Consider the following 25,468-nt stretch of genomic DNA (forward strand, 5'->3'; position numbering starts at 1 on the left):
GACGATGGGGCAAGTGGAGCAGAGTCCGCTGCTAATTGCCGACCGACCAGGTCCAAAACAAGGCATCCTCCGGCCTATGCCAACTATAAAACTATGCAAACAAAATAAAAAAAACAAAAAAAAAATAAAAACAATGACAAGACAAATGTTGGGACAAGCAGCAACAACAAATCAACACGACTGCAACATGCGGCCTACAAGTTTTGTGGGCCTACAAAAGAAACTTTTTTATGCAGCTAATCCAATTCGAAAGCAATTTCTGGGATTGGACGATGGGATGGTAAATGGTGACTGCTGGATGGTGGATGGTAGATGGTGGGTTGTTGAGAACCCCCATTTACATGGCCTAAGACCATGTCTGGGATCTGCCCACTTAGCCCGGCAGACGGCGGAGCCAACTTAGAAGACGAGTTCATTGAATTCTTCGCGCTGGGTATTCGCCAAACTCGTAAATTTTCAACATACAAGAAAAAATGAGAGGAAAAAAGAAGCCAAATCCCAAACCAAACAGGTTCTTCTGCATCCACCAAAAACAAAGATATGCACAGCGAAAAATGGGGCAAAAAGATTGTAAAGGAAATCGATTTTAATTATAAAAAAATTCAAGAAAATTTGCTTAAAACTATTTCATTGTATCTTAAATAAGAGCAATAGCAATGGTTAGTTTTTTTTACAGATAAAACTAGAAACTTTGAAGAGAGAAGCATTCTCTCAGTGTACCCAAAGACCAGACTTTGGCTTACACATGTACGAGTGTGTGTGGTTTTTTTGGGGCCTGCAGCATCTTTTGAGTGGAATGCGGCAGTCAACTGCCCTGAAAACTGAGACGACTCATCTTGGGTTTCGAATCTGGAGTCCGTGTCTGGGTTTTGGTTTTGGTTTTGGTCAGCTGCAAATGCATAAAAATCTGCGCAGCATTTCACTTTAGACTGCGGCTACTTCGATTAAGTAGCTGTCAGTATGTGTATCTTGTATCTCGTATCTCGCCACTCGAGAGTTGGGTGAAAGCGTTCGCATCTTTTCACATTGCACTTTCAGGCCACTGGCGACCCACTTCCATCCATTTCCATTACCAGTTAGAGCCTTATCGATGTGTCAAACAGTTGACCAAACAAACTAATTGACCCAGAACAGGAATGGTAATCTAATACCAGAGCACAGCAGAAACACCAGCTAAAAAGAACGGCTCAAAAAGATTGGTATCTCGGTGGCATACAAAAGGGCAGAACAACTCAATTCGAGGGATAATCTGTGTGAATTCCTTTTGTTGGCACCAACAAAAGATGAGGGATTGCTGCCAGTCATTCCAGTGACCTTTCAGGCTCTCTAACCCAAAACATCAATCAATCAAAAATCTTAGACAACAGAAGACAAAAATAAAAGATTTTTTAAAACGGAAATGAATCCACGCTTTGGACATTAACCGCAATTGCGCAGACAAACACGCGATAGATACACATACATATGTATCTATATCTCATGACGCACAAAAACGGGTTCATGCTCGGGGGTCCTGATCCCCACTCTTTTGCCACCCACTTCCACTCCCACTCGCACTCGCAGTGCCCCCCGGCCCACTTAATGACCTTGTAACTCAACTGTCAACTGTCAGCACACGCAGCAGCAGAATGCAACAGCAAATCAATAGCTCGGCCACAATTTATAGTATCCATGGCCATAAATTGGCCAGCAGCCCGCTTGTTGCCCCGCCACATGTCACGGGCTTTTGGCCAACGGAAGGCAAGGAATTCTGGCCAAAATAGGCTGAAAAGCAGGCGAAATACATACATAGATTGGATGGAATAGTCTGGGAGAAATCAGCAGAAATCAGCAGAAACCGCACAGAGGCGCAGTGGGCACTCATTATCATATAAACAAAAGGGTTCCTCCATATAAATATACACATGCCAAATGTAAACTGTCGGCGAATTTATGTTTATGAAATTTTATGAATTTATGAAGAAAGCCTTCGCATGTGGGCCTGACATAATGGTTAAACAATGTATTCATTTGGAATATATGACCCCAAGGATCCCGCACTGGGAATACTCCTCAGCAACTTGTGAATACGAAATGAGCAGCGAAATATTTAAGTGAAGATCTGGCCGATTTAGGGATTTATTTATATTCAGCTTGTGTGGATTATATGCGTATAAATTTTCCAAACTAAATATTATGCGGGCAAGCATTTTTAATAGGATTCCTTACACTTCAAATAAATATATAATGAAATAAAAAATATAATTCAATTATTTGTAGAGGTACTCAAAAGTCGGTACTAAAGTATCTGCAAAATCTTTCGCTGTTTGTTGAGGACACAAAGGTGTGGCAAAAGGTTCAAAGAGAGTCAACAGGTCAAAAACCTTTGAAGTCAACGTAAAATAAATATTGTTCTGTGTAATGTTATACCCACTAAAATTTTAGCAATCTTGTTCATTCATACTTTTAAGTGTTATGTAGTGAAGTTCGTGACGAACGGAAGTAAGTATATCCACTTGTATTTGAAGCAAGAAACGGCTTATCATCACACTGGAACATTTTTGTGCTGGCTTTGTTTACACTATGCCGCTATTTAAGTTGAATTAGGCATATATGGGGAGATTGCAGATTGAGGCAGGCAGGCAGATTAGAGAAGACGACCAGCGAGTAGCTAGTTAAGTGCGAGCAGCAGAGAAAATACAAGTAGTTTGTGCGATATCGCGTGGCGGAAACTTCCGCAAACCCTCAGAGGGCCAGGGAAACGCAAAAGCTGCGACTTAAGGCCCCAGAACAAACCGAACCCTCAACAAGTAATGAATTACGCGTCAGACTTTCCGCACTCCTTTCAAGAGCTACAACAAACTGAAAGCAGTTGCCAAAATGTTCTACCAACATTGAGATGGAGTGGAGTGGCTCCACAATGAATTAGTGTACGTGTGGGCAAAGTACGGGTACATATAAAAGCCTGCTAAAAAGTTTTGTTTTGCATTGTTATCAGCCAAGGGAAGCCGAATTATAAAGGGGCCAGTCAGAAGCAAACAAAACATAAAACATGAAAAATAAACCCCAAATCAGCAGAAGACCAAAGCAAAGCAAGTTTTGACAAAAGATCTCGTTTTGTTAGCAGGAAGGAGTTACGGTTCAGCTTTTGTGTGTAAAGGATTCGCCGAAGGAGCAACTTTCTTGGAGAGATAAATTAGTAGGTCAGTTGTAAATAGATTGCAGCGAAAGAGAAAAACAACAAGAGTTGGGGCAATTGAGAAGAATCTTGTAGAAAGGTATGTAAAAATAAAATCACAAAGCAAACACATGTGCAAAACAACGATGATTAATTCACTACATTACATTTGATGTATCTTTTCCTAACAAGTTAGTAACCAGGAATTCAAACGACGTGTCACTTGTCTGTCCAAATTGGATACTTCCATCCATCCGACCACTCGAAGAACTTATCAGAAGTGCTCCTAACTGGGTTAGGGTTAAGTTTATCAGTACCGCCTATCCACTTGAACGTGCCGCATAGCATTTCCGTTTGACAACCGATCCGGCCTGGCACTCCGCCCCCATCTTGGGCACGCCCATCAATCCCTTCAGCATTCCGCCGTACATTAGAGATACCAGCTGGCAATTCGATGCGAAGTCGAAACGTGCAACCAGCCAGAAGAGACAAAGAATATTGTATAACACTTTTTTTCCCATGTACCACATTTTGACAACTGTTTTTGCTCGTTTTTTTTTTTTTTTGCTGCAAACTAAACTGTTTTCCTAGTTCTAGTTTTTCTTCACTATTTGCTTATATCCAATAGAGAACGTGCAGACGTGCGAAATTCGAGCGAAGAAGCGGCCGTACGAGAAGAATTGGAACTTCAGCTCGCACCTGCTCGATATTATACCACAACTATAGTATATAGTATAAGCCATGATATCACGAAGCGCAGGCCGAAAAGAATGGAGCCCATGATGTAAGCCAAAAGTCAAAAGACATGCTAATATGCGGAGTGATTAATTCATCGAAATTAACATAAATGGCAATAGCTTCAACTTTTGCCGCCTGATCACCACCACAGGTGGCCGTCTATATCTTTGGTCATACCTTTGGCCCAACCTTTACCCTTTCTTCCTCACCCTGACGCCAGTGGCCGACATAAATAATTAAATTTGATTGCCGTTGCTGCTTCTTAATGATGCAGCCAAGCATCAAACGAGTCAAAGAGCCGAAAAGACCTCTGCAATCGGGCATTTTCTCACCTGAAACCCGTTCCTATGAAAATGGAAATGAAATTAAACGCAGACCTCGTCGGCACTGGCAACCAACGACAAGTGACAGCGATGAAGGTGAATTTTATGAAATTAAGCAAATACTAAATGGGTATATAGGCCAAGAAGAAAGGATATGAAAAAGGGGGTTTTCCATTAACAAAAGCGACATTTTCCCTTGTCACAGGGACTCGGCTTAATTGAAATGGCTACATTTAGGGAATGATTACTGGAAATAAAAATGTAACGAACTTCCAAATTAAGCAGAAAAAAACAAACACTGAAAAAGTTAGCATTGCAAGGACAGCAGAGTCTTAAAAGTAAATATAAATATGAATGCATATATCATGCGGCTTTTATATAAATATTGATAAACATAATCAGCTAATTGCTTGGCAATAAAGGACAGATGAGGAATTGTCTTTTTTTAGCTAACAAAATATTCCACAGTGATGACTTTCCGACTATGGCAAAAAGATAAGCCTTGCCCCCAAAGATATATGTACGAACGTATATAAGCAATCTAATCTTATCTAATCTAATTTTACACAAGACCGACTGGCAAAGACAGTCGCCCCACAAACCAGTTGAAAATAATACTTGACCAGCTGAACTGGTTCCTATTTATGCCAAAAAAAAAACATACTATCTTAAATATATAATAAAAATTTCTGATTAATTAGACGGCTGTATAGGTGAAGCCTCCCACTTCAGCCGTGACACCAATCCATGCCACAATCAACTGTCTAATCTAGGCGGCTCCGGCTAACAGCCAACAGTCTTGGATAATTAATAACAAAAGAGGAAGAAATTCTGGCTTCTTGCCTTTTGTGCCTGCGATTCTAGGCCAAAGAGTTTTTCCAGCCAAAACCAAAACAAAAACCGGCAAAACGCACGCAGCCAGACAGGCCAACCAACCAACCAACCAGGCTAAAAGAGTGGGAGTTGAAGAGGTGGCTTAAGTGCTGCCATGGCAAAGCCAGAGGCAAAAACAAAGCGGACCCATTCAAGGGTTTTTCTCGCACAGAAATACACAAATATACAAAAGCCAAACACGGGGCACAGCTGCTAGCGGAGCAGAAGGCGACTATAAAAATCAAATGAAATTTATTGATTTTTCTTTGCAAAAGTGCCCAAAAAAAAACGGGGAGAGTCGGCAAAGTCAAGGAAATGGCCAATAAAAAGTAATTTGCAAACAAAACCTCACATTTCTTCCGCACACAACTTTTTAAACCCTCGTCAAGTACGACGAAGCCAATTTTATCTAGCCCTCTAAAAACTATACTCCCACTTCGATTGTTATAAATTTAAATAACTATAGGAATATGAAAGTAAAAAAATTTAAGCATTTGCAAAATACTAAACAAAATAAATGTAGTTTTGACGGTTTAAAAAACCTGACATACATGTTTATTCCTTTTTTTTAATGAAAAATAATATTTATTCCATGTCAGGTTTTTAAGCCGCAAAAGCTGCCCAATGAAATATATTATTTTCATTTGAAAAACCTAAATATAAATATAAATAATATTTTCCGGCGTGTAACAACTATCTCAGATGGAATGCATATTTATGTTTCGTTTTGTTTTTGTTTTTAGCCCGCAGACAGAGTCGAAAGCCCGTTGAAAAGTTGAAAATGAGGAAGTGAGTTTACATGGGACCAATACTAACACTAAGACAAGAGGAAGAACAAGAACACGAACAAGAACTGAAAGAAGAAGAAGAGGTGGCGAAAGAAGCGGGGAAGCATTGTAAAATGTCGGCCCAAGCTAACGGTGCATGAGCACCAAGGCAACAAACAAACAAACAACACTGCAAACATGAATGTTTTGTTTGATATGCTGTCAGGCGGGAAAGAGATGGCGCCAGGGGGCGGAAAAGGGAGAGGACTAGGACCGAAGGGAGAGCGACAGGTGCAAGGTGAGTGGGAAAGGGACGGCATGCTGCCGGGTCGCGTGTTTACAAGCTCTTCTCCGTTAGTTCTAAAAAAAAATCAACTTACCCGCCTTTCGCTCTCCGCTTTGCTCCTTGATTCTGCTGTCAAAAATTCCCAAGTTCCAGTTCAGTTGGCGAGTTTCACAAAAAAATTATACCCAGCGGCTGTTTTTTGTATGCTTTGATTTTTACTCAGTTGCTTTTTGAGCTATTTCGATTAGCATGCTTTAATTTGTGTATGAATTTTTCACACTATTAATTTGTAATTTCTGCTTATTTTTGCCATTTGCATATATGATTTCACACATTGAAAGAAACTTCACAGCTGACTGTGATTTGTGTTGCTGTTGTTGTTATTTCGTTATTTCATTATTTCACACACACAGCCAGACAGGCACGCACACGCACACACCTCTGCGTAGGTGTGAAGAGTGGAAGAGGAAGAGAAATGCAACGGATTCACAATTCACCTTAGCACGCGCGCTCTCCCACTCGCACTAACGGACCGACCGCAACCTGCTGATTTGACGGTCAAAAATCGACTGAGTATTTTCCATTGGAGTTTTAGCCGGCAACAGTGGCTCGCAACATGTTCGCAGCACCAGGTTCGATGTTCGAGTTGCAAGTGGGTTGGGGGGGTTGTTGTGTGGGTCACTTCGCTCCTTCTGATAAACACTCGCTGATAAGCGCAGACACACACACACAGCAAGACTCTTTGTTGTTGCCCCAGACATTGTTGTTCTCAGCCTGTGAATGACAAATGAGCCCGTATACGCCAAATGGAATGGATATGGAATTTGAAATGGGATTGCAAGAGCGGTCCACCCTCGTGGGTTATTAGGCGCGGGGGAGGAGGAGACTGACGGAGACTGTCATGTCGCAAAGACGGGATAAGATTTTCCCAGAAGGTCCTCTCTTTTCATTCGGGGAATGCCCAATAAAATGTTTAAATTCAAGCAAGCCAAAAATAACACAAAAATACCAAGCGAGGTTAACTAAACTGAAGACTAACTAATACTAAAACTAACTATTATAAATTAATATATTCAGAACGTGTCGATATGTTTAATAAGCGCTTCTAACTAGGCAATCTTGACACAATATAGCTTTAACCGAATATATATTTTACACCAAAATTTTTATATGAGCGACTAGCCTTTAGTTGTACTAACTTTCTTTAGCTTTTAGTGGGCTGCGCTGCTCATCACTGTTGCAACATCGAACTCGTTCGCGACTCTTAAGCCGGCTGGCAACTGCAACTCGAACTGCAACTCGAACGTGTTGGTCACTGCACTTGTCGTTGGCCATCTTCAAATCGGCTTGCACGTGGCTCATTTGCATATTGAAGTTGTTTGCCTTGTTTTTGCTTTTGCGGGGGGTGGGGATGGAACGATGAGGGCGGTTTTGCCTCAGGAAAGTAACCATATTTTTGTGGAAATTTAATAAAGACTAATATGAATGAACTTTATTTAATCGACATTTTTTTAGAAGTTGACGACAGAATCTATTTGCGTTTGGCTACCAACATTCACTGCATTTGACATAGCAATTGTGATGTGTAAAGAACGGACCACGAAATTGACAATTTGCAACACCGACGGAAGCTGTTTTTCAATTGCTTCGCTTTGGCACCACCCCCCCTATTTTCCGCATTTTCCACCCGCCGTTCGTTATGGACTTTTCATTGGTTTTGTTTGGCTCTTTCAATTGAAACATGGCCAAGTTTTGGGCCAGCATGGGTGGAGGATTGGGTGAATGCTGGGACGACACCAATCAACTTTTTCCTCTGCGCCGCATTTTTCATTAGTTTTTCTTATGCAGCGAAAAAGTTTTCTTGGCCTCAAAACAAGTCTCGAGTTTTTCGCTGCTTATTGTCATATATTGATAGCTCAAGTTTCTGTTTGCACAACTGCATTTGGCCATAAACAAATGCATCGCATTGCAAATATTGGCAATAAATGGATGAGCTAGTGTGATCATGTGCAGCTTGATAATAATACTTTCACCTTAAAGCTAATAAATAGTATCAATATAACAACATTTTCAAGGCTTACGGAAGTTCGATAAATTCTATTTAAAGTTGAAATATTTCATGACATTTCCTTGATTATATTTTCACTGTTTGTTATTATAGAATTTGAATTTCCTTCGCTTATTTAGGTTAATTAAGTCTGCTATTTCAATTGATGAAACAATCCCCTTTTGGGGTCGAAAACATTTTTAAAATGATGCTCGGTTCCCAAATTGCTGGAAAATGCCAATTTCAATACAGCTGTGCCACCTGTGATTTTGATTTGATGGCTGCTTTCGTTGGCGCTGCCAATTTGCCGACCAATTGAAAATGCAATGCACGCCCCAGACAAAAACTCATTTGCAACACTTCACGCAACGCCGGCGATTTCGATTTAGCCAAGATCAAGGGCGATAATGCCCGCAGCAGCAACGGCAGCAGCAGCAGCAGCAACAACAGCAGCAGATGCAACAACAACTGCTGCGGCAGCAACATTGGTACATTACATTGCGTGCAACAACGTGCTGCAGATATAAATAGCCAGCGGCAAGAGCAACCGGGCCCTTATCCATTTTGGCTGATCTTTACGCACAGGAGGCACCGGCAGTAACTGCTGCTGCTGCAACATCTGCAACACAAACACAAGCTGCAACAACAACATTCCTTTCGACATTTAATTAACGATCGCGATTGCAATCAAAGCAGCTCTCCCACACCCCGATTTCCCCGTACCACCGCGCCCGTTGTTTTGAATGGATCCTGGCCAGATTGCAGGTTTACTGGTGGCCAGTTAGTTAGTTAGCCGGGCTAAGCTGACAAATACTGTAATTAATTTTAATTGCAGCGATTGGCGCTCGCTTTCCGTCTCATTACAGACTGCACTGCTCCCTTTTTTTCAGCTGGCGTTGATTTTCGCTATGATAAACCCACCGATTCCGCAGTATGCCCTGGTATTCCGCTCGCCATTCTTGGCTACGTGTTTTTACGCCTAATTGCTGGAAATGTCGCGTGGCAAATATTTTGTCGCCTTCACAAGGGCGCTCAATAAGCGAACAGCAGCAGCAGAAGAAAAAAAGAACGTATTTTAATAAATACACTGGGACTGGGAAGTACATTAAAATGTATATTTATTACAAGCAGATTCAAAATAAAAATCCAAAAAAATTGAGGCATACTACCAGTTATATTTAAAAACCTATTTAAAAGTAATTTTATTCTCGTTTACTTAGTTTCATAACCTGATTATTTGCCCACTGTAGTTGCTCTCTTGCATATTTTGCAAACACTTGCACTTCGGTTTAATGGAGTATGGCAAGTGCAAAATGGAAATAAAAATGTTCATTTCTCGGGTCCCCGGAGGCTCCCAGACGAATAATCATATAAAACACTTTTCGTTTGCAGTTCATTGAGTGAGCACAAATCCAATTAGATTTTGAGTCGGCTTAGCTAGGCAGCGCCAACTCCCCCCGCCCCCTCAAATTCACTGGAAAACACCCGAAAACAAACACACAAACATAAATGGAGTGCCGAAAAATCGTTGCATACTTTGCAGCAAAAAATGTTCTCAAGTCAATTTGCCTGCCATAACTCTTGACTCAAGTTTTGTTTCCGTTTATTGGTGTGAGTGAGCGGAAGTTTTCGTGTGTGCGAGTGTGTGTACTTAGCTGGTGTTTGTGTTAGTTTAGAGAATTTAACTTGTGGGCCGCAGGTCGGTTCGCAACTGGTTTGACACACATAAATAGTTTATGCCGCATTGCTGATTATTGATTTTGCAACCAATTAAAATTCCAGCACAAACAGGACGGCCTGCAAAGCAATTTGATCCCTCTGGGAATCAAGCATAAGCTCACAAATAATCTAAGAGACTTAAAACGACATCAAAAGCTCTGGCTTAATTATTCAAACCGAAGCATGTTATGGTAAAAGTTAAACTATTAAGGTCTAATTTCATAAACGACTTTTAATGAAAGCCAAGTTCCTTGGCCATCGTACGATTTTATGTAATATATCAATCTGGCTCAATAAATACGTTTTGTATACGCAGTTTGTAATTTATTAGTGCTAAATTAAATGAAAATAAATTAAGTATACATTTTAAACCTTCCCGTGAGATTCAATTTCGCATTTGTATTCACTCTTCCATAATCAATTCAGTCCACATAGTGTCCTTATTTATCCCAGTTAATCATCCCATCAATAGTTGTGTTCATTGCATTTATGCACAATTAAGCTGCTCAATTATGCCAACCCATCAGACATTGAATGGATAAAAACATTTTAATTATTTTTAAAAACAATATTCATGGTAGGAATATGTGCAAACATGACGGGTAATTAATCAATATTAATATCAACCTGATTACGGGAATTTATCGCAGCCCTCCGCCGACAACTGAGATTAACGTAAACTGTCAAAGTCACGGAAATATTAAAAAAAACTATCCGAACCGGAAAAGTTTTTGCCCAGGACACACAATTAAGAAGCCATAAACACATGGGCAAAAAGCCAGGGGTGTTGGTCTGGATCTGGAAAAAAAACGTGGCGCTGGCAGCCAAAAGTTGAAAAGTGCAATTTGAAAAACAGTAAATATAAGTCGCGAATGGGGAAAACTAGTGGGGGCGGTAGGGACGAGGGGGTCGTCCCAACACGTAGTTGGCACAGAGTCACGAAGGTATTTTCGCATACGAGTTGCCTCGTATCCTGGCGCAGGATCTCTGCGTGTATGTAGATGAGCAGGCAGTGACATGACTTGGCAGCTATTCCTATTCGGATACTCCGTGCTCCTTCCGAAAACCGCCCCCCTTCGCTGACAAATGGCTCTAGCAGCGGGGCGTGGCAGTACAGGTGTTTTGCGGTGGGTAAAGGCGAAAATGTTGGGTAAATGGTAAGATGTAAAGGTGCAGCTGACGAAAATTTATGATGGTCCCCGACTCTGGGGCTGAGTTCTTTATTGAATTGCAAAGGGCTGAGGATGGGGCCCGGCGATTTGTTACCAAGTTGAATTGAAATACCCAGGGGTTATCGTTCGGAAGGTGCTTGAAGTTTGGCCAAGTATATAGGGGTTAAATACAGTTGGTCCAAATGGGGTTCTTCGTGATGAGTTGCCCAACAAAGGTCGATAATTGGAGGTTAACTTTAAAAAAGGGATTGATAAATGTGCTAGAAAGGGTGTCCTAATTACATACCATTTCCTATGGGTTGTGTTTAGTAAGTAATTAAATAACTTGTTAATTAAGAACTTAAGTACAAATAAAAGCATACAAAATTTCGTACAAGGTGAAATAATGAAAGCCAGCCAGAAAAGGCAGCAACTTTAAAAAGAAAATGCAACAAGAAGTCCGAGTAGCTGAGCAAAAACAGGAGAAGGATTACTATTTAATTAGCTGGCTGAAAAGAAGATTAAAGATGGCTCATGGAATAGTTCACTTCCAGCTCAAGCTGAAATCTCTCCAAAAAGGTACATATATCCTTTCTCCGAGTGCGCCATTTATTGGAGTTGTGAGAATCCTCTTAACTCACAGGCATCGGCTTATGCACACGTATACGCACAGGAGGATATATTCATCTGGCTGATGCAGGAGCAAGGACGAACAGACGCTTCAATGTCCTTGCCATGCCACCGCAATCATAATTAGTATCCTGTGAAGACATGTGTGTGTGATGCATGTTATACGCCACAACACCAACACTGTGGAGAGTAGTTCGCACAGTGCTGGCTAAAATATTAGTACTACATACTTAGTACTTTTTAATATACAAAATATATTGAAGATTTAAGACTATCATTAGTTAATAAACAAAAACATTTAAAACGTTTTTAATCATCATTCCAATACATATTTCTCAGCAAACTAAAAATATTACAAATTGGGCATATAATATGTATTTCATCATACAAAACTGTATGTTAGCCACGTTTGTGCTAAAATCGTGCAGAAGGAAACCGGCGTTGTTAGCCAGTGATATATTGGCATTTAAGCCGGGTCAGAACAACGACTGGGTGGCAGGCCATATCGCCGGCCTTAGCCAGAGCTTTAAAGGACAGTGAATGAATAATGCCAACCAATTTGCCCAGGTGACAGGTAACGAAAGGACGAACGGAGCGACGGACAGAGGAACGCCCTGCAGCCCAAGGACTTCATTAAACTGCAAAAATAGAATTAGAGCACATGGCAAAAGGCCGAGCTGCTTAATTACAGCTTAGACCTCAATTAAAAAGCCCCCAAAGGCAGAGCTCATCGTTCGGTACAGAGTGTTGGAAAAGCAAACCGAAGAAAAAGTAAACATTTCCACGTTGCCGGACAACAATCCACTTCGTAGTGCCACGGCTCCTTCATCCGATGACTGTAATAGTGGACAGAGAGGGCGAGTCGATGGTGATGACCATAAAACACCTTGGCTAATTTCCGCAAATTGTTACAGACAAAACAAGCCACTAAAACGAAAAAAGAAGAGACAAATAACAGAAGGACAAGATATACAGAAAACAGTCGAAAATAAGACTCGTAAATCTGGAGTGGAATATCTGGTCAAGGAATGAAGGGAAAAGGATTACGATTAATGATAATATTAGTGAACAGTTAAGATATCTTGAGTTGAAAGGCTTAATATCCCGTGGGACAAGTTGTGTTCACGGTAAAATCAGGGCCAATATTAAAGATCAGTCTCAGGAACTTGAAAAAAACCCAGTGGTGAGATCAAGAATCCTTGGTTATCGATCATCTTGGAACCAACGTGATTTTATAGCTATCCGGCAAAGTTCTTGCCCCATTGCTCCTTGACTCAGCTGTTTCTTCTACGTCGTCGAGCTGCTCAGCCAAGAAAATGCCGAAGAGGAATGGCTAGTAATCCAATGAAAGCCGCCATGATTCGTCTTGAACTGCCCGAAATCCATTGACTTTCCAGGTCGACATCGATTGGGCGAGGTGATTGCATAAGCGTTCCCAGTAATGCCTTTATCGCTTTTCGCTTTACTTTAAATTTTGCACGCTCCTCGCTCGACGACGACGATATCCGCGGAATACGTGCACTTGCCTCTCAGGGGTTTCGACTTCGCTCGAGTGACGCTATAAATTTGCAGCGCCAAAGTGATAATGAAAGTGTTTCCTTCCGTTTTGGCCAAACAATGTGCCAAGAAAAGCGATGCCAGGCGGGCAAAAATCCCTAAGGAGAAGGGTACAGCAAAATACTTTAGTTAGGGCCACTTAACAGATACCCTCCTTTTCGCGAGTGAAAAGTTTTTAATATGATTTTCCCTTTTTAATCGAATTATTTGAAGAAGATAATGTATAAACCATGGCACAGTTGTAGCATACTTGAAAAATAATTTTTCAAATATATATAATTTACAAAAAAAAATCTTTTTTACAACACCGACCAACATATCAACTTTACCCATTTGCGAGGAGCAGCATAAAACAAAAATCAGTCCGAGGGCAACGTGGCGTATACGCAACTTGGTTACCTTGGTTTCCTTCCGCGCACTTTCTTTCCTTTCTCTCCTCCTTCGACCATCCATCCTTTTTTTTCTCTTTCTCTCCGCTGCGCTCCGTCGCCTTTCACTTGGCTTGTTTATTGTTTTCCGCTGAGCGAGAGAGAAATTCAATTTCGGCGGCAAACACAGGGCAACAAACAAACAAGCAAACAAACACAAACGCGCGGGTGAAGCAAATGAAACGTAGCAATTGCATCAATTGCATTGCTCGCAGTGTAAATCCAGCGATTTATGCCTCGGGAAATTTTCCCTTCCTTGAGCTTTTCTTTGTGCCACTTAAACATTTAATTGTGCATTTAAGCCCTCGCTCTGGACCATCGGTAAAAAAATGAAAAATAATTAAAGGCTCTGCCTTTTCCTTCGGAAAAGTCAAGGTTCAGCGAAAGAAAAACAAATGCCACGCAGTTTCCTGGTTGCTTTCCACTTTTGGTGGGAAAAGAAGAAGGCCAAAATGACCGACTGTCCTCGGGGAATTTTTTTTTTTTTTTCGGGGAAATGCGAGGAAAATAGGATGCAGTGGATCGGACTGAAACACTTTGCGCAAAATGGCTGCCAGCCAGTTTTAAGTTTTGTTTGCTCACTCCTGAACGCTTTCGAACCCCTTCCTCTTGGCAAATGTTGCTTTTGTTATTTGCGTGACATTTTTCCGTTCTGGAAAACTTGAGAGCTGGGAAAGCGGGAAAGGAACGGAGTTGGCAGAGGGTCACCAAAATGGAACTGCTGGGAAACTATGACAAAAGATTTTAGTGGCAAAAGTTTGCAGCAACGTTAATTAATTTCGCGTTCGCCGGAGCCTGAATTTCGAGAACTGGAGAACTGGAGTTCAGAGTTCAAGTCGCTTGCCAAGCCAAAATTCATTTATATGGCATTAATGAGGTGCGCTAAGATGAAGGTTTGGCCAAATGGCCAGATGATTAAGTGTGCCCGGTTTAAGGCCAGGATTCCTTTAGGCATGCGTAGTTAAAAAAAGGAAATAAGTAAAGCTTGTTACATTTTTTAAACCAATTATAAATACCTAGGAAGGAGAGTTTCTAGAAAGAATTATAAATTTACAGAAATTGTAATAAATTAGGAATTTTTCAAGATACTCTTTCGTCTAAACTGCTGTAGAAGCTTAAGTCGCTGAGTATGAATTACCTGCTGTTCTGATTTATCATAGAGAAGTTCTATCTATCCATGAACTATGCTTTTGACAAAATATTATTGATTAATTTAATATAAGAATTAGCTTTGCTTTGCACCGGATTTAAGAATAACGAGAACCAATTTTATTCCTCAAACGAAATAGACAGCAAACTATTTAGGTTGTAACTTCCTAACGAAGCATGAAGTGTCAACATGAAGTGTAACTTAGTTTTGCTTGCTGGTTCTGCTCTCAAAAATGTAAATCTTGAATTTCAGATAAAGTCTTTCATTAGTTGGTCTCTTATTTACCATTTGTGCAAAACGAAGGGAAAATACACAGATATCCAGTGAGCAGACATCAGAGATCCAGAGGATGCCTAATATGCCATTCACCTCCTTTCCTTGCTCTGAAACCCCTTTATCAGTTGTCGAATGGAAAAACTAGGAACAGTTTAAACATTAAAGGTTCGTTGGCAGTGAAAAAGGCAGGAGTTGTGAATTTCTTGATATGGCCCAAAGTTCAGGACTTTAGAACAGTACTAGTTGCAACAATTAACATATCCGATTTGGAAATTATGGATTTTGTGACCATCTTGTAGATTGACAGATTGGTAAGGAAACTAATCTAAACAAGGACACCCAGATGATTTTGATGCCAGAGTGAAAAATTCCATTTCCAGGGAAAATATTAGAAATATTAGCCGAAATGTAGTGGAAGACTTCCCACTTATCAAATAAATGACACTAAAATTTAAATTAAAGTACATGTACTAAGTAAGAAAGGAAATTCCCAGCTCAAGTTTGCATATCCCCAAATACAGTAATTAATTAGTTGAAGATATGCTCCCAAAATGAAACATCATCTTCACGATATTTAATCTGTGACTCGTTGCCCTGATGGATCTTAATTTCCGGCTCCTGCCGCTCCATCCACCGACTGGCTTTCGGGGTCGAAATGACCCACATTAGGAATGTGTAATTAAGAGCATCGCTGGCCAGCAAAATTCCCCCGCCCCCTGTATGCTAATGACCAAACGGAATTGTTGCTGTTGTGCTGGCGTTGTTGTTGTGGCTCCTTGATGTTGCTGCTCCTTGTTGTTGTTGCTGGCGGGAATTCCTGACAGCGATAAAAATGTTTCGCTTCGGCCGCCCACTGCCACGCCCCCTCCCCCCGGTGGCATGTTTAGTCAGCGGCTTATGCGACGTATGCGTAATGTTAAGGCTATGGCCAGTGGGAAAAAGGGGTGGGCGATGGGGGGGTGGTGCGATTTAGCATGTACATACACATGTACACACGCACACACGATTGTCCCAAAGTCAAGGGGTCTCTCGTCTGCATGAATTGATTGACACGGGAATCGGTGGCATCGGTGGCATCAACGGCAACAAAATGTGTCTGCCAAACAACTTTATTTGTGAGAAATGGCATTCATGAAATATTCATGCAGGCAAAAAAAACCCGGCTCACTGCGATGCCAATGCTGTCAGCCTGGAGGAGTTGCTCCCGCTCAGAATTTCAGTATATCCAGGCCAGAACCTGGAGCTGACATCGAGGGGCATCAGGATTTATTGGGCTGCCAGGCGGAGTGGATGAAAATTGAAGAGTGCAGTGCAGTCGGCAATTGTTGCAATTCGATGACGGAATTGTTCAGAACGGCGGCCGAGTAGCGCGTAATCCATAAATCAGGGGAAATCAAGTATTCTAGGAATTTCAAAAAATTGTAATTTTAAGCTCATGTTATCCATAATGCATAGGATTATAGAATAAAGAATAATTTACATTCATCGAATGTTTTCATTTTAAAAGCAATGGTTTCCTTTCTAAAAACATGTTATTCACTTTTATTAAATAAAACCCGTCGAAAGTGATTTCAAATGCATTTTTTTTACAAAGGGCCCTTTAGCACAGAAAATAATCTGTTCTTACACTTCTTCCTCGTTTTTTACCATTTCTTTTTTTTTCATTTGAGTTTTTTTATCCAGCTTCAAAACCAATTCAATCTCATCTGGCCTCTTTGCTGCACGACTAGCTCCTGGATTCGGACAAATCGTTTATTTGGTTAGCTTAAGAGTGACCCACATTTGACACAACTCAAGTTTCCCCCGCCGCTGGAATACACGGCGCATAGGTACACCCATGTTTGTCCAAGTTGATAGTCCCAGCCACCAGATCTCGGCTCACAGCTCACCTCACGACCTTGTTGGTTAGCATTGGGAAAAAGCAGCAGCTGAATCCAGAAGAAAATCACACGCAGAAAAACTACATATTTATAATTCCTTTGTAAAGAGTAAAAAATTAAATTAAATCCATCTAATTCCTAGCATCATTTGGTAAACTAAAAAGCGAATGAACACGCGTAACTTTAAGTCGACGTAACTTTACTATAAAGTTGAAAACTAGTTGTAGAGCGCTGAAAAATCTTGAAAATTATTTCGAAAATGTGTGGTGCAAGTTCGAGAACCCATAACTAAGGATTTCGTGGTTTATGGTTCCAGTTGCAGCACTTTGACTTTGTTTTTCTGTGTGCAGAGGCAGGAGGCAAACTTTTAAGCGTCCAAGCCGATGGCATTGGGAAAACAGCATCGATGTCGCCCGGCACCACACAAACTATAAATTGGCTTAAGCCCCGGACCAGCTCTGTCGACCAGTTTGGAGTGTGTTCCCATTTTCGAGCTCGAGTCCCCCCCCGAAGTGGGTTCCATATTCGGTGGAATCCGGAGGAGAAGGTGGATGGGGAGGGAAAGAAGGTGGCTACAACGTTTGACACTTTTGAACTTTGATGTACGGCACTCAATCTCTGACTTGGGATGCCGGCTCAAAAGTTTCTTTGTGGCCTGTCATGTCTCCCATTTGATTTGCAATGATTTTTGCTAATTTTCCATGGCATTCGCTTTGACAAGTTTTCAGCTTTTATCTGGCCAAGATTCCCACGACATCCGCAGCGAGTTCGGGGCATCATCATCGTCATCGGCATTGGAAAAAAATTTTACCCAATCTCGAGGGCGAACCTGTTTTTCATTTTCCCCCCCAACTTGTGGCTTCAAAGATTGCATTTTGGTGGTTTTTTATAAGTGCCAGGCCGAGCCCCATTATTATTATTGTGATTAGGATGAAATTAGTTTTTTGTCACGCCAATTTTATCGCCGAATCATCTGCCGAAAAGTGAAAACTTTAACGACCAGTGAAAATCTATGGCATTACTTTGCACATTGCTGATTTCGTTCTTCATAAAAAATTAAGGAGGAGAAAAGTGAAAAATGGTTCGATTTCCATCAATTTGGCTTCGATTAAAGCATTAATCAAAACTCTGCTCGAACGGAAAGTCAAAATGAAAATTCGCATTCATCATCGTCATCATTAGGGGCGCCAACTTGACTTCCCTCGGCATTCGTTCGCCAATTAAAAATTCATTCGCGGAATTTCCATTTTTATTTCCCAATCCTTAACAACCACCACTAACCCCTTTTCGTTTGATATTCGTTTTAAATTAATATTAATTGCGATTCTGATTCGGATTCCGTTTGCTTTGGCACGCCATTGTGGTGGCTTTAACCCTTTGCTGACTGGCCTCCTTCATTATGCTTTCTGCTCCACACAAAAGTGGCATCGAAATGGCTGAAACCCGCACGTTAGGGTTAAGAACTTCTTCAACTTGGAATCCTGTGCTTTTCATTCAATTAAGTGCAGCAAAAGCACGCTGAAATGGTTTCTTCTTGTTCCGGCCTAGCAAATCACTGAAAGAAAATGGAAAAATGGTTTAGTAGTGTTTAAGGATTCATTGCAATAACACTATAAAGGCTTTTATCGTAAAAATGCAAGGTAATGGCCTATTCCATTAGTCTTCATTAGCAAATAAAGTGCTAGAATTGTATTCCCCTGAGAGCTCATATAGATATTCCCTTTTTTCCAAGTGAACATAATGCGGATTGTGCCTTGTGTATGCCGCCTTATTATTTAAAGCCACCGGTCTAGAGTATCCTGGAAACCCAACAAGGAGCAGAGCAACAACAACAACTACCCTCCCTTCCATTAAATAATGAGAATTGAATTATATGCTTAATAAAGCTTTCCATAGAAAGTTGCTCCAGATCTCGGAGGAAACTGGAGCTAAATGAGACGAGACTTGCTCGATTTGCATTTCAGCCGCCTACTAATTTGGCCAACATAACATTTCTGATTTATGGCTGTGTATATACGTAGCTATATATGTGTATTGTGTGCACTTGGCTTAAAGCAGCAATTAGCATTTTGTTAATTGAAGAAAATGTGGGAGGCTTGTGCACAAATTCATGTTGCCAAAGCAGCGTTCATTTAAGTTATCGAATTTCAAATAAATATGTCTGAAAACTGTTAACTTAATTTTTCGTTTAATATAGATTTCTTTAACTTTTTAATGTGGTTGGATCTGAGCTAACAACATTGCCATTAAAGACAGTATAACAAAAAAGAAGGCAATTGAAATTTATCCGTAAGCAATATTTATTAGCATTGGAAGCTATTAGTTTAAGTAATGGAAAAGCCTGCGGTGTCTCAATTAGAGTAAGTCGCTTTTCTTCATTACAATTGAATAAGTTCAATTTACGTTCATTAATTGCTGTATCCACATACTTGTTTATTTTTGAGCAATAAAATTAATTCGTATATCTTTACTTGAACGTTAAACAATAAAATTTATTTATGTTTATTATGGTTTTTATTTCAAGTTAAAAAGGTACGAAAATACAAACTTTAAACACAGTAGAAACTGGGTTAATCAGTATCGGATTTGGACTTGGATCACTTTAGATTGCATCTACTGCTGGCTTGGGATCAGCATCCTCCAAAGGACTCTCCGGCGGCACTTCGTTCGGCTGTTCCACGCTTTTCATCTCACCCGATTTGTTTTCATCCAAACCATCTATGGTTGGGGGGTGATTTTCATTTACATTATTATTTGCCGGGTCGTCCCAATGCGCTGTTACGTATTTCTCAGCTAACTCGTTATTTTCAACGGATAGGGAATCATCTTCCTTGTCGCAAATCTTTATTCTTCTGCATCCTCCATTGTTCCTCACGATTGAGCCTTCGATGCATCCGCATCCTTTCTCGCAGTAATGAATGCAGTCGACTGGGTTATCCTTGCATCCTTTGTTACAATATGAATAACAATCCGGGAAAGTGTTCTCGCCACACCTCCTGTGAGCGATTTTATGCTCATAGGCACCAATTTCCAGGACAATCTGGCCGACGAGAACCAGCAAAATAATTTGTTTCATTTCAAGAGCCAAACAGAACATAAATGATAAGATCTGAGTGATACGAATTACTTAATCGAATAATAAGTGGAACTAACTGATTACAAGCCCATTTACTTAACAATATGTCTCATTTTGAATAATTTCAATATCATATTTCAAAAAATATATTTTATTTTTGTATAACTATACTTAGTCTTTAAAAAAATCGTTTTGAAAAATAATTAAATTCAATTTAGGTTTTTGGAATTTTAGATTGATATTATAGTTATTTTCTAGAACACATAGGAGGTAGTTTATATCCTTGAAGGATAATAATAGTTTCTATCACCAGATGTATGGTTAGCATTTTGACAGAGTTCCTTGAGAACTCTTCTCCAAATTTCTAACCCAAAGCACTGCAACTGTTTTCTACAGATGCCTGCCAGCTATGGCTTTAAATTATCCATTAATAAAGTTTTCCGCTTATTTCTGGGCAGGATTAAGACATGGTTCTTAGGAAAACCCTCTTCGAAATCTTTTCCCGGCATTTGTGTGGCACTTCAACTGTATATTCAGCTGTCTGCCTTCTTTTGAGTGAATAGTCCTTGAAGGTCCTGATGCACTGCAGCGGATTCAGCACTGCCTGCAACTCCTTGTGACTTGGTCAACACCATCTTTCCATTTAGATCGCTGTCCTAATCCCTTGGCGGTGGTCCACGTGGCCTGAGCACAGTCTCGAGAAGATTCGGACCTGGTTGATTCTTCGGCCTGGGAGTGGGCGTCAAGGAGCGAGTGTGTGGAGCCAGATCATCCTTCTTATGAACAGCTGAGGTGACAGCACGTCTCGCCCGAATCTTCTCCTCCATTTTGCTGGGCACCATGAAGCAGTTGGACTCCTTGTAGACAGGCTTGCGACGATCGTTCCAGGGGAATGTCCATTGAATGGGTGTGAAGTCACGACGCCAGGGCTTCCTGGGCTTAAACCAGCAATCGCAGGTCCAATCCTCCTCACCGGGAGCATCGTCATCACTAAAGAACCAAATGAGTTAAGTAACTATGGTGCTAATCAAGTTAAATGTTAAACTTACCCCCTAACGTAGACACGAACGTATCGCGAATTCTTTCGGAACATTTGCAGGGCCTCATTGAAGGTCATCTCCAGGGCCGGCACATCATTGATCTGGGTGATCTCGTCGCCCACTCGCATGCCTCCTCTCTTCGCCAGGCCAGTGGGTGACACATTCACAATGGTCAGCGGCTCGAACTGATCAATGCCGCCAGTCACCTCCATGCCCCACATGGCGTCGTAGAAGCTCATGATCCGGCGATCCGTCTCCAGAGTGTACGTCATCTGCAGCTCGTACGCGACATTGTCGAACGCATCCGAGTCGTACTTGGGCACCCTAATCTTTGAGTCGAACATTGTGGCGAACTCAACAAGTAAGTGTGGCCCCCTAGAAACTGGTAAGATGAAACTGAATCCCAAGCCGGTTGAAACGGACAGAAGGTACTTTATCGTCTGGCGCTGCTCGAGTTGATCACTTGCTTTTATAGCCGATAATTTGGCAACTAAAGCGGATGCGGATACAGGGACAATGTCAAGGGGTTTACCAAATGGATGTGCCAAGTACAGGGAAAGGTGACTAAAATATAATTAACGAACAAATATAAATATTTAAGTAATAATAAAGTTGTTATCGTTTTGTAAGACTGCAAACAGATTAAAAGTAAATTTATAATCAAATAGAATATCTGATTCTGAACAAATATACCAAGTTGAATTATTTATTGGTGGTGTAGTGAAGTATCTCTGGTGCTCGCAAGTAATGCCTACTGTGTATTGGGGTAAAATCAATGCAATTGATTTGCATTTAATTGTTGTCTATTTTTAGTGGCAGTGATTTTGGCTGACGGAAACCAAAGCGACCGGCCAAACGACGAGGAAGATCCCATGGCCGCTTTTGGCCACTGAAAGTGGAGCCGACGCGAGAGCCCAGGGAGCAGCCAAGCAGCTCCAAGTCCAGTTCCTCCACACACCGCTGGGCAAGTGCTAAGCACTTGGTCGGATCTATTTGATTTCACTGACCTCAATTATGGCTGCAACCGAGATGGTCCGAGGTTCGCAAGTAGGGAGACCCTCGGACCAGAGGCTTCTGTTGCCGCACTACCGGATTATTGAATTATTCATTTTGAAAATGGTAGGAAACGTTGGTGGAAGAGAAACCCGCCAACAAAAGTCCATAAAATGCTATTGCCGGGGGAGCAGCGGCCAAATGGCAAAAGGCAAACAGTAGCGACAACTTGCCTAATTACAGCAGATATTCTGGTATGGATGTGCGTCCTTCAAAAGTTAGTATACTCCATATTCTCCTCATCCTCTTACTCCAGAAGCACTTAGCAGCTTGTCGGGGCTTGTGAAATGGCATTCTGCATGGGATTTGCATCACTGAGCTTGGCCAGCTTTGGTTGTCATGGAATTTCATAGCCACAATGAAAAGGATTTCGACCATGGAATTGAGGTAATTACTTAGCAGGTGCTGCTGGCAAGTGGAGGATTACCTGGCCAAGTGGAGCTCTTGTTGGCGTAGCTATCTTGAACTTAGTCACGTTGCCAGTGCAAAATTTCAGACATATAATTGTTTCTGGTCTTTATCTAAAAATGAAGCAGTCACGATTCCATGTCGACTGTGCTATATAAATCGGCCAACTAACTAACTGAAATGCACTTTTAAATAACTAGCAATGAAGCTTTTTCTACGTCTGCGTAAGTACTAGACATACAACAATTACACTCTTTTTTTTGTTTTAAATAATTTATATTTTAGTTATTTTTACGCTAATACTGATCCTGGCCGACGATCAGAAGATAAATCGAATTTTGTATATAAAAAAACGTATAACCTCCAGTTGATATGTAGAGTTAATAAACATTACTTTAAAATAACAATGGTTGCCATTTTTATTTCCCATTTCAAATTTAAATGTAATTAAAAAATGAGAATAAAACAAATTAAGATGGTTCTGATCCGTTTGCTTGGCCAGGCAAACTTTCGGTATACTCTGAACATTTATTCAAACTATAAGTTACGTGGGTTTGTCTTACTCATCAAAGCACCTCAAGCTATCAAACTTGGCTATAATCGGTCTGATCAGTCCGACTCCGGTGGTAAAGGTTTGGACGAGGCATTCCGGTCGGTCGTATATCGCCTTCTTGCCAAACTGATGGGCCACTCTAATAAATCTGAGAATACTACCAGTTAGTTTGAGTTTCGGCTGAAAGTCAACGCAATCGGATAGAAGGCTTATGGCCGTTATAGAATTCTCGATCATCAGGGCACCGGCATCAGTCACCACTTCCAAGCATCTGAGATAGTGATCGAGTTCCGAACTTATGGCGGCTTGAACTTGCGACTTTTGGCATAACTAAATTGCGATATGGTTGAGAAATAATCCGGTTAAAGGTCGACGTACTTACAGCCAAAAAGCTCAGTAACAAGGCGATCTTAATCAAATGCATTGGGGTTCTTTTTCAGTAGCTTTTGATCCAACTTTGTGGGCCATGTGGAAATATTGCCCTATATATATAGGCCTCAGGATAATCACTTTAGTAATGCTGTCGACCATCACTGATAGCCAATGTAGCGCCTTTAAACTGTTATACCCAAAATATGGTTGTAATCCGAAGCTAATCTTACTAATTTCTAGACCGTGGCCATTATTATCAATATTCTTTTGATTTAATCATAGGTATAACATTAAATCACTTAACATGTATGTGCTTAGCCAACTTTAACTTCCAAATGCAATAGTTATTTTGTAAAATCATAGTTTATAAGAAATACATTTTCCTTGCTGACATTTGAGACCCCATATTGCTCTCGATTTATTTATGTAATGTGCACACTTTTCTTTTTAAATGATATAATCTTCTTCGTCCAAGCAACCCAGTCCCGATATCTGCTCGGCAAATGGTTTGATTGTGGCACCTAACTTGGTCAGTAGACTGCGCAGACATTTGGGCTCGTCAAAGACCAGTTTCTTGAAGAACTCATAGGATACCTTAAGGTACCAGGTAATCTTCCTGTCTTTGCCGTTTGGCGGTTCCAAAGATACGTATCCGGAGCATTGTTTCAACTCATAAACGGTCGGGACGATTTTGTTGGCCAGGCTGGTCAGTGTTTCGATGCCCACCTGAGTACACTTGCCCAACCTTCCCCAGCTTTCACCAATAGTGGCCTGGGCCTCCGTTTCCCGTGGGATGAGGCAGACCTATGGAGAGTGGTAAGTATATATATATAGAGTAATCTACAGATTATGGTAAGTGCGCCATAAGTACTCACAGCCAAAATACTGAGCAGAAATATGGACTTGATCACGCTCATTCTCCTGTTTTAAGCAGCGATTATGACCAGAAAAAACTTAGAATATTTATGAGAGCGCTGTCCTATATATAGGATTACAGGTTAATTTTAATTTCATCCGCCCAAGCAGTGCTAAAAAAATTGGTTACAGTTAAAACCCATAATCAATTTTGCGCTTAATACATGTCAATGCGTTTAGAAGTAAAACAATTTTCAAATGCAATACAACAAAATAATTTGTCCCGTATATAAAATATTTCAGCCAATTGAATCCAAACAAAAATGTGCTTTTAGTTTCGGTAATATCATAAGTATATTTTATTGAAACATAATATAAATACAAATTTTTCAATTTGAGAAAAACAAAACTGCACTTAACTTACATTAAGATTAATTTGGAAGGTATATTAAAAAAATGCATTCTTTATTGCTGTGCTTTATTAATGCTCAGAAATTTATTTTATTATGGCCAAAATAGTGATTTATTCACCCAAGCATTTGTTGGTCTCAAGCGATTTTATAAAAGGCCTGAGTAGTCTCACTGATTCCTTGAGTGGCACAATCAAACACTGAGTCTTGTCAAGCGCACCTCGCTTGAGTAGCTCATAGTACAACTTAAGTTTTGAAAGGTAACTATTTCCAATATCGGTGGGTGGATTATAGTCAATGCAGTTCAGCAAATTGCGAACGGTTGGGATTGTTTCTCTCAGCAGACTGCCAAGGGCTTTAGTACCAATTCTATTGCATGTCAGCCATTTCTCCCATATTGGATTTTGTGCCTCGGTTTGGGCCACAAATACGAGCTGTTAAGCAAAGTTTATCTATTAGTATGCCCAAAAAGATCATATTTAAATACTGTACTTACAGCCAGTAAGCTGAACACTAGGGTAACCTTTATCAGTTTCATTGGAAGCCTTATCTGTGTGCTTTTGACTAAACGGCTGAAGATCAAACTTTCGGAGCAACGGGGTTACATGCCCTATTTATAGGCCCCAGGATAATCGAATCAGCACGGTTTATTAGAAGCTTTAAAAACAGATTATACGCAGATATACAGATTATTCAAAGTGAGTGTGTAGTTTTTCGCA

General features: G+C 40.7%; 6 protein-coding genes across 7 annotated transcripts in view; all 6 read right to left on the bottom strand.

Annotated features, from left to right (window-relative positions):
* Positions 1–6,701, bottom strand: part of LOC117138561 (putative polypeptide N-acetylgalactosaminyltransferase 9) — a 57,091-nt gene extending 50,390 nt beyond the window's left edge. For both annotated transcript variants that reach the window (XM_033300722.1, XM_033300720.1), the window contains exon 1: positions 6,239–6,701. The gene's annotated coding sequence lies outside the window, so the exon portion shown is untranslated. The remainder of the gene's footprint in view (positions 1–6,238) is intronic.
* A 12,761-nt stretch (positions 6,702–19,462) lies between these two features.
* On the bottom strand, positions 19,463–20,058 carry LOC117137091. The gene has a single exon (XM_033298373.1). The coding sequence runs from the start codon at positions 20,056–20,058 to the stop codon at positions 19,585–19,587; it is 474 nt and encodes a 157-aa protein (XP_033154264.1). The 3' UTR covers positions 19,463–19,584.
* A 199-nt stretch (positions 20,059–20,257) lies between these two features.
* Positions 20,258–21,641, bottom strand: LOC117135460. Its single transcript, XM_033295654.1, has 2 exons — positions 21,108–21,641; positions 20,258–21,048 (listed from the first exon to the last, which is right to left on the bottom strand). The coding sequence occupies exons 1-2, from the start codon at positions 21,440–21,442 to the stop codon at positions 20,715–20,717; spliced, it is 669 nt and encodes a 222-aa protein (XP_033151545.1). The 5' UTR covers positions 21,443–21,641; the 3' UTR covers positions 20,258–20,714.
* Positions 21,642–23,038: 1,397 nt separating this feature from the next.
* LOC117135465 (accessory gland protein Acp53Ea) lies at positions 23,039–23,594 on the bottom strand. Its single transcript, XM_033295661.1, has 2 exons — positions 23,495–23,594; positions 23,039–23,442 (listed from the first exon to the last, which is right to left on the bottom strand). The coding sequence occupies exons 1-2, from the start codon at positions 23,534–23,536 to the stop codon at positions 23,119–23,121; spliced, it is 366 nt and encodes a 121-aa protein (XP_033151552.1). The 5' UTR covers positions 23,537–23,594; the 3' UTR covers positions 23,039–23,118.
* Positions 23,595–23,862: 268 nt separating this feature from the next.
* Positions 23,863–24,449, bottom strand: LOC117135462. The gene is made up of 2 exons (XM_033295657.1): positions 24,360–24,449; positions 23,863–24,288 (listed from the first exon to the last, which is right to left on the bottom strand). Exons 1-2 carry the CDS (start codon positions 24,399–24,401, stop codon positions 23,932–23,934), a joined length of 399 nt encoding a protein of 132 aa, XP_033151548.1. The 5' UTR covers positions 24,402–24,449; the 3' UTR covers positions 23,863–23,931.
* A 351-nt stretch (positions 24,450–24,800) lies between these two features.
* Positions 24,801–25,351, bottom strand: LOC117135466 (accessory gland protein Acp53Ea). The gene is made up of 2 exons (XM_033295662.1): positions 25,246–25,351; positions 24,801–25,183 (listed from the first exon to the last, which is right to left on the bottom strand). The coding sequence occupies exons 1-2, from the start codon at positions 25,285–25,287 to the stop codon at positions 24,863–24,865; spliced, it is 363 nt and encodes a 120-aa protein (XP_033151553.1). The 5' UTR covers positions 25,288–25,351; the 3' UTR covers positions 24,801–24,862.
* Positions 25,352–25,468: the final 117 nt, after the last annotated feature.

This window comes from Drosophila mauritiana, chromosome 2R (genome assembly GCF_004382145.1).
Source record: "Drosophila mauritiana strain mau12 chromosome 2R, ASM438214v1, whole genome shotgun sequence".
Taxonomy (NCBI): domain Eukaryota; kingdom Metazoa; phylum Arthropoda; class Insecta; order Diptera; family Drosophilidae; genus Drosophila; species Drosophila mauritiana.

Excerpts from the sequence above, each read along its gene's own strand:
- LOC117137091 (XM_033298373.1), bottom strand. The coding sequence starts at position 20,058 with ATGAAACAAATTATTTTGCTGGTTCTCGTCGGCCAGATTGTCCTGGAA.
- LOC117135460 (XM_033295654.1), bottom strand. The coding sequence starts at position 21,442 with ATGTTCGACTCAAAGATTAGGGTGCCCAAGTACGACTCGGATGCGTTC. Across the intron at positions 21,049-21,107 it reads GTTCGTGTCTACGTTAGGGG|TGATGACGATGCTCCCGGTG; the intron begins GTAAGTTTAACA and ends TTGGTTCTTTAG.
- LOC117135465 (XM_033295661.1), bottom strand. The coding sequence starts at position 23,536 with ATGCATTTGATTAAGATCGCCTTGTTACTGAGCTTTTTGGCT. Across the intron at positions 23,443-23,494 it reads TGTTACTGAGCTTTTTGGCT|TTATGCCAAAAGTCGCAAGT; the intron begins GTAAGTACGTCG and ends ATCGCAATTTAG.
- LOC117135462 (XM_033295657.1), bottom strand. The coding sequence starts at position 24,401 with ATGAGCGTGATCAAGTCCATATTTCTGCTCAGTATTTTGGCT. Across the intron at positions 24,289-24,359 it reads TTCTGCTCAGTATTTTGGCT|GTCTGCCTCATCCCACGGGA; the intron begins GTGAGTACTTAT and ends CACTCTCCATAG.
- LOC117135466 (XM_033295662.1), bottom strand. The coding sequence starts at position 25,287 with ATGAAACTGATAAAGGTTACCCTAGTGTTCAGCTTACTGGCT. Across the intron at positions 25,184-25,245 it reads TAGTGTTCAGCTTACTGGCT|CTCGTATTTGTGGCCCAAAC; the intron begins GTAAGTACAGTA and ends TTTGCTTAACAG.